Source organism: Echinops telfairi, unplaced genomic scaffold (genome assembly GCF_000313985.2).
Source record: "Echinops telfairi isolate 266 unplaced genomic scaffold, ASM31398v2 ScPeMD7_7469;HRSCAF=8507_0, whole genome shotgun sequence".
Lineage (NCBI taxonomy): Eukaryota > Metazoa > Chordata > Mammalia > Afrosoricida > Tenrecidae > Echinops > Echinops telfairi.
In genome coordinates this window covers 70,671,941-70,680,047 of record NW_022111372.1, presented here as the reverse complement: position 1 = coordinate 70,680,047, position 8,107 = coordinate 70,671,941, and the positions used below count along the sequence as shown (strand labels likewise).

Sequence of the window (8,107 nt, the reverse complement as noted above, 5' to 3'; positions counted from 1 at the left end):
ACCCACTTTGTCTTCAGTGGTTGTGTCAGGAAGGTGAGCATCATAGAATGCCAATTTAATAGAAGAAAGTATTCTTGCATTGAGGAAGTACTTGAATGGAGACCCAATGTCCTTCTGCTACCTTAATACTAAACCTATAAATATAGGTACATAGATCTATCCTCATATAAATATATTTGCATATGTACATATCTTTATCTAGACGTCTATAAATGCCGTTTGCCTCCCAGCTCCTTCCTCTATTTCCCTTGATTTTCCTCCTGTCCCACTATCATGCTCAGTCACTACCAGGGTTTCAGCTATTCCTCTCAATCCTGATGCCGTGTTCTTCTTCATTTAATCCTTTTTCTCAGATTATTTGCTCAGCATACAGATTTAATAAATATGACAAAAGCATGTAACTCATGATACACACCTTTTCTGATTGGGTTCCTCATGACCATAATTAATTTGCAAGGATATCCATTGTTTGTTTTGATCTGCAAAATCCAATCCCTTCCCAGAATCAATATGACAAAATAACAATTTATAAACTATCAAGGGCTCATGAGGGAGGGGGAGCGGGGAGGGAGGGGAAAAATCAGGACCTAATGCAGGGGGTTTAAGTGGAGAGAAAATGTTTTGAGAATGACGAGGGCAATGAATGTACAAATGTGCTTTACACAATTGATGTGTGTATGGATTGTGATAAGAGTTGTATGAGCCCCTAATAAAATGATTTAAAAAACAAACTTCTAGGTCAGCATTTCGAAGCCACTCTCAGGGAAAATTTAGTCTCAGAAACCCACAGGGACAGTTCTACCCTGTCCTATAGGGTCACTATGATTCAGAAATGACTTAGTGGAAGTTGAGTTTGGTTTTTATCAAGTAAGTGTTAAGTTCACAGTTGCCATGCCCAAGCCAATAAGGCTAAGACCCAAGAGTCATGTACATACAAGAAATTCTAGTACCGAACTGCCCAGACTTCCCTCAATTGAACCGAAAAGAGCTAATATTTTCTAAGCATTGGGTGAGTAAAGAACAAAGAGCCAATCATTTTTAAACCCTAGGAAATTAGCTCACCAACAAAATCATAAACTAAATAGTAAAGTTTATTAGTTTATTAGTAGTTTGCTAATGAAAGAATACATAATATAAATTTACCCAGTAATTATATATATATGCTTATTAGTACTACAATTTAAGCAAGGTTTTCACATCTTCAAAGAACTGTATATAGTTCAAAAAGGCACTTTCAATATATCTAATACTGCCAGTATAATTTGTTGATAATCTCTGAGCTTGACAAAGTCTTTTACCTGAGAAATGAGATTCACAGAATTTGTTTCACTGGAGTTTCTAAAGCATTAAAGAACACAATGTATACATGGTGCTTAGTGTGGTGAAAGCACAGAAGTGGGAAATACACTGTTGTTGACTTTAATTACAGAAAGGAAGGCTTGACAATTTCAAACACAATTAAAGCAAGAATATAGTAAGGTGACTGTAAAATTGGTACAAGTGGGAAAAGTCAAAATTATAGCTTACTAAACTTCTAATGGGCACCAAATGTTAAGAAACTGTATGGAAGTCTAATTACCAGTTATCCACAAAGAATCTAGATCTGTTCTCAAAGTTGGCCCATATGCACGGCTTCCACGGTAATTCTGTCCTGTTCTAACTTAACTGGTAACTGTTAAAACCGGGTTGACAAATCTATCATTGTACTATTTTGACAGAACTAGCTCCCCCGTAAAAGTCAATGTGATTCTCCAATATACAGTCCAAGGTTCATCATCGGTGTCAGAATCATCTTTTAAGACTGCAGATTAGTAGGCTGACCTCAGAAATCAACATCAGTAGCATCATTTCAGTGTCTGTGTACACTTGCTCTGAGATCCACTACCTAAAGTATTTAGCAAAAAAATCTTTACTAAACCCACCCAGATTACAATTTACCCTCCATTTAACTTGTTCTTGCCAAATCTGCCACTAGAGCAATCTTCTGTTGTGCTGGGGAAGTGTGCCTGAATTGATTGGTTTAGGGAGAACAGGGCCAACCAACATCAAAAAATGATGAAACACTTTAACAGGCACAACTAACCATTATGCCAGCCCTGACTTTTTATCAACAAGGCAGTAACTCAGTCATACCAGTATAGATAAGTACTCCACCCCGACACACACACACACACACACACACACACACATTTAAATGGCCACCCCCCAAAGTGTTCTACTTAGTTTCATCAAGAGCTTTACTTTCAAAGTGAAGTGTGGTCTCATTTACATCTAAAAGGCTGCAAATTAAACTTATTAGAAATCACAAAGTCCAATAAAACATGCATTGCATGTTTTGTGCATGACACATCTAGTTATCTGGTTCATAAAATCTAATCACAAATTTGTGATACTGTATGTTACAGAATCTTTTTACATTCAGATTCAAAGGTTTGTAACACCCTCCAACTAATCACATCGATTAAAAAAAGAAAGATCAGATCAGTGTGACATGCAAGGACGCCTTCACTGCTGAGTCAGAGGGACAGCACTTGACCCCGGGCTATGTTACAGTGAGAAATCCTCTATCTACATGTTGGAATAGGAGTTATGTACCCGCCCCCAACAACAAAAACTTTAGTATTATTTTAAGTAAATATGACTCAACACAAACAAGCACACTACTTGAAAGGCCTAGATTCTCCACCTGGATGCTCTATATAAGCTACTGATACCACTACTCACTGCTTCACCAGAATGGCTGTACATTTTTCCCACCAAAAGTAGGGCTAGTGCACCATACGTTTCATGGTCTCTGTAAAAAAAAGAAATCAGTCTTGGTTTATATTTATTTTTTAAGTAAAGTTTCTACAAATTTTTTCCAAACTTAAGAAAATATAAAATTTCCAAAGAAATCACCCCAATTCTCATGCAGGCAACAGTGACACACATCAAAATTTGTCTAGGTTCAATCTTAAAATACAACTAGCTACAACTGTTAAGCATACTACAAAATTAAATGTACTGTATACGCATTTTTAAAGACATGTATTTCAAGATTATGTACTTCACATCAAGTCAGGAGTTAGAATTTAAAGATATGCCAGAATGTTAAGCTGTTATGGGTGTGGGAGTGTGCTTTTTTTTAAACCATTTTTGTAAGCTGTGCACAATATAATCCAACTGGTGATATCAGATGTGTGATACTATATTGTAGAGACGAGCAACAAACCTTTAAATAAGTCCTCTGTAAAGGCAGAACCACTTAGTCCAAGCAATGCAGAAGGCTGAGGAACCAGCTTTACCCAAGTCTGGATTGAGAGCTCTTTTTTTTAAAGATAGTTTGACTGCTTAAACTCTTCAGTTTGGTCTAAGAGCTGAAGGTATGTGTAAAGGACAGGTGTGACTGCTTGCCACAGGCAAGAGAGCCATAATGATTTCCACTGGCCCTAAAGAAGGGTGGAGAGAGGCTTTCAAAAGAAGCCTTGGAGGCCTGAGTCCTTGCCTGGTAAATCGGTCCCAACAGAAGAGGAAGGATTATAGATACAATGGAAATGCAGCATCGAGTGCAAGGGGGTGCGGGGCACGGAACAGAATGGGAGGGGAGTCACAAGGTAGAAATCTCCACAAAAGTTCAAAGTTCCTTTTCAGATAAACCAAGAGAATTAAAATGATGGCAGGTGACCTAAACTGTAAAAATAGGCTAAGAAAAACAAATAGGCTAAGAAAACCAACCAAGGGGGGAAGGGGAGGGGGCAAAAAAAAAAAAAAAAAGAAAGAAAACCAATCAAATACAATGTATGGAATTTGGATTTGAAAATACTTGTAACAGGGTTAATGTGTTTAAGACCTGAAACAATGTATAAAATGTTCATGACACTCATCTGATGTCATAAAGACACTGCTGTTATTTTAGGTGGGCCTATGCGAGCATGGTTATACGCTCCTTGTTTTTAGAGCAGTGTTTCCCCAAGAGGCCCTATCACTCCCTGGGGGTGGAGGTACTGGAAGGATCCACCGGGCCTACTACAGCAGACACCCTACACTTTTTACTAGACTGTAATTTTTGTTCTCAAAAGAGTCAGCCAAATAAGTTTGGAAACCTGTTTTAGAAGTTTATTACCAAATATTTATGGTTAGTGATGGCTAGGCTCGGCCTCAAAATAAACCAGCAGGGCTGATAAAGCAGGTTTGAGAAAACGGGTTTGGCTTAAAGATGAGAAAGGCCTGGGTGAGGTGTACAAAGAGCCTCATTTCCTCTAATTAAAAAGTTAAACAAAATGATTATCACGGTCATGAATTCATTATCTGCCTATCATAATCAGTCAGGTAGCTCAGCAACTTGAAGAGGTCCTTGTTTTATAAAGCTAAATGAAGAAAAAGTGTACTTATTGGAATTACAAAAGCTGAAGGTTAATGAAGAAAAGGAAGTGGGAAAACGCAAACAGACCTAAATGGGTTAACAGATTATTTTCATCAATTAGTAACAGAGGGAGAAAGAAGGGGCTTTCTAGTCTGGAAACTCACAGGGGCAGTGCTACCCTGACCTACAGGGTCACTAGAAGTTGGAATGGACTGTCTGACAGTGAGTTGAGAGTAACAGACTGCACAATAAAAATTATAAGAACAATGGCCCAGGGGTGGCAGGTTAACCTAAGCAGCTAAGAGGGCCCAGTATAAAACAACCGTGGTAAGAGCCTGGACAAATCAAAGAATGCCCCATCTAAAGGACTTCAAATAACTGAGCTTTATAAACTCTTTTTGAACCTTATACCCATAAAGCACCCTTGAAGAGAAATCATAACAGAATGGTGCAAAAGCCAGGCCACCTTATCACCGAATTCACGTTACACATTTACAAAGGCACTTCAAAAAGTTCGTGAAAGAAAAATCCCATTATCTTTACATTCTATTTTCCCATGAACACTTGAAGCCCCCTTATGCACTGGGGTGAACAGTCCATAGCCAAAATAAACTCACCTCATAAGAGAACTAGACACTGGAGCCAAAGGAATCACAGCGCTGTGCCCTAGTCGCTGAGTAAATTACAGACATTGGAACAAAAACCAAATGCCCAGGTACCCTGACATTCCAGCCAGATCTAATAATCACTTTCATATCACCTTTTCTTGCCTTCCTTCAAGGCCCCTTTCTATGTGCTGTTTGAGTTACATGGGTCCTGCTCCCCTTTTCCACAAACAGGAAATGTGTTCTTCAATCAAATGATTCTAAAAGTAAGGTAGAAAGAAATCACAAGGACACGGAAGTGAAGACTTTGAAATACTATTAAAAGCCAATGTTCAAAAAAAAAAAAAGAAAAGCCAATGTTCATTTATATTAATCCCTGTCCTCCAGGCTCAAACACTCCCCCCACATGGTGGACTTAGACTAACTGGCCTTCATGAGGGGAAGAATTCAAGCAGACACAAACACTGAAGAACTGAGTAGTCTATCAAATGCTAACCATCACTTGCGTCATTGGACAGGCAGGGACCAAGCTTGTAGACGCTGTGTTTGCCCTAACACACAGCTAAAGAGATGGGAATCTCTAGAGCAGAAGGCTGTTAATCCGCTCGGCTCCAACACCCCTCTCTTTCATGCTATTTGACAAAGACCAATTACTGTCGACTCCAATCCATGACTCCATGTGTTTCGAGAAGGAACTGTGTCACCTCCGGTTTACAATTGTCGATGTTCTGCAAACAGATTGCCAAGCCCTACATCCAAGGGGTCTCAAGGTGAATTTGAAGGTCCCACCTTTTGGTTAGCAGCCAAACGTGCTACTACGTTAACCATTTGTGCCACGTAGATAGCAAACTATATTATTCCCAAACAGCCTCTGAAATCCTGGCAAATACGAAATCCAGAAATATCCAGTTTTATTCTAACTGCTAAAAAACAAAGCAGAACATAAAAAAAAAAAAACACCAGTCCAACTTTCTAATATGGATGTAGAAAAAGCATATAGCTTTGAACCAGATAAACCTAGTCTGAACCATTATGGCTTTACCATTAAAAAGCCAACTGACCCCTCCTCCCTGCCAAGCTAAAAAGAACTTCCATTTCTTCCTATATAATTGTAAATTGCTGCCAGAGTCCTAAACACTAATGTGGTAGAACACCAGTCACTTGACACCCAGCAAAAGGCTCTTTATATTTTTACCTAAAGATTTGATTAGTCAATTCAAATAAAACTATTTTAGACACAGTTGTTGCGTACAGACTCGTGATGTTGCCTGTAGGAAAGTAAACCGGGGCTCATGAATTAATCCCCAAACTCCGTATGTAACCTGAGTAGCCGAGGCAGATTACAAAACGTTTTGGGGCAGGTCTTTTTTCAAATCATACGTACTTTATGGAAAAGTATCAGCTAACTACAATCCCTTCTATTACAAAATTTTAAAGACGTGTTTTATTTATAGAAGCCCTGTTAGCAGTGATGACACATTGGGCTCATAACCCCAGGGGTCAGCAGTTCGAAACCACCAGACATTCCTAAGAAGAATAAGGAAGCTTCCTATAGCCATAAGCAGTTGGTCTCAGAAACACATGAGGGGCGGGCAGTTCTACCCTATTAGGGTCACTGTGAACCAGAATTGACTTGATGGCATGGAGTTTGGGGTCTGGTGGTGCTTGTAGTGGTTCCAGGGTAGGCTACTAATCTCAAGGTCAGCAATTTGAAACCACCAGCTGCTCCACAGAAGAAAGAGGAGGCCTTTCTACTCCCACAGAGTTAGTTTTGGAACTCCAAAGGGACAGTTCTACCCTGTCCTACTGGGCTTACTGTGCGTCAGAACTGAGTCAATGGCAGTGAGTTTGGATTTGGGGAGAGTGTTTTTATTCTCTCACTTTGGAATCTCACCATTCCACAATTGGTGCCCCAAAAAGCTCCTGGAGGGCAGGGCTGTGCCTCCCAAAGGGCACTCCCAGAATACCTGAGAGGATGCTGTTCCCCAGGTGTGTGTGCTCAATGAAAACATTGAAGGAAACGTCTGTGTGGCTTCCCCCACTTAATGGCTTTTAAACAAAACCCAAAAAACCGGATAGAACCCTCTCCCTTCCAAACATTCAAATGCTCGCATAATAGCTGTTCACAAAGAAACTGCTGTTTATAAGAAATACTGAAAAAAACAAAAGAAACACTGCTGGAAATTAGACCAAAATTCAGAAACTGCAATTCCCTAGCACCCAAAAAAGAAAAGACAGCCCACCAACACAAAGAGCCCCTGAAAATAAAAAAGCGCTATCCATTGCGTTGGCAGCAACTACTTACCTTTTTGCACCTTCCTTTTGCAGATTTGAAATCCAGATTCTCCCACAATCACTGGCCTTCTCTTCTGTTTGATTCAATAGCAAACACACTACTGAGTGTCTCTCACTATCAAAGGCATCAGTACAAAGCACATTGATCTTATTCTGCTTTCTAATTGAAAACCTAAAGTGTAAAAAGTCCTGGGCAAAAATTCTTAAAAAAATAAAATAAAATAAAAGCTGTAAAGCCTCCCATCTTACCCTCATACACCGTAACTTAGTTAAAAATTTCAAATGGCTTTTTTTCCCCCAAATGGGAACGAAGAATACTTTCATCTTGATGGGAGGACAAGGAGTTAAAACAGAGTTAAAAAAGAAAACGTACTAATAAGCCATTTCCAAGCAGGTAAGATACCATCAGAGTGTGCGCTGTTGCAGAAAACAGAATGGAGAGCCGTGAATGGGAGTCTCTGCACTTCATATCTGCAAAAGAAGAGAATACAAAGGTTAACTCCACACCCAGGTGATCTTTACTAACATAAAGCAGCGTACATATTTTAAATCAAAATGATGAAAACGTGCCGGTTATGGCAAAGGTTTGGGGGATGAACTCAACCTCTGGTTCTCAGTATGTCTACTATCATCTACAGCATCTGAGGCCAAGGGACCGTTATTAAAGGTTAAAATAGTCCCTATCCCCCAAAGACTCTTACTAAAGTCAGTCAAATGTGCTTCTCTATCCAATAAAGTTACCTAAGTGGAATTGCTCCAAACGTTGTAAAATAACAGTCACGATGCTTATTTTAATGAGTGGTCTTCACTCACTCTACGGAGTGATAACCTTTTGGGTACCCCACTGCACACACCCTTTCTCCAA

At 39.5% G+C, this 8,107-nt stretch overlaps 1 protein-coding gene across 8 annotated transcripts in view; it reads right to left on the bottom strand.

Moving 5' to 3' along the window:
- PWWP2A (PWWP domain containing 2A) overlaps window positions 1–7,707 on the bottom strand; it is a 30,524-nt gene extending 22,817 nt beyond the window's left edge. For 5 of the 8 annotated variants that reach the window (XR_006679520.1, XM_045284492.1, XM_045284493.1 and 2 more), the window contains exon 1: window positions 7,253–7,680. Coding sequence is in view for 4 of the 8 variants with exons in the window: in XM_045284492.1 (XP_045140427.1) it covers window positions 7,253–7,566 (314 nt within the window). In the remaining 4 variants the exon portion in view is untranslated. Of the gene's footprint in view, window positions 1–2,724; window positions 2,749–7,252 lie in introns of those variants that run through there. The other 3 variants (XM_045284495.1, XM_004696762.2, XM_045284491.1) reach the window with 3 other exon arrangements.
- Window positions 7,708–8,107: the final 400 nt, after the last annotated feature.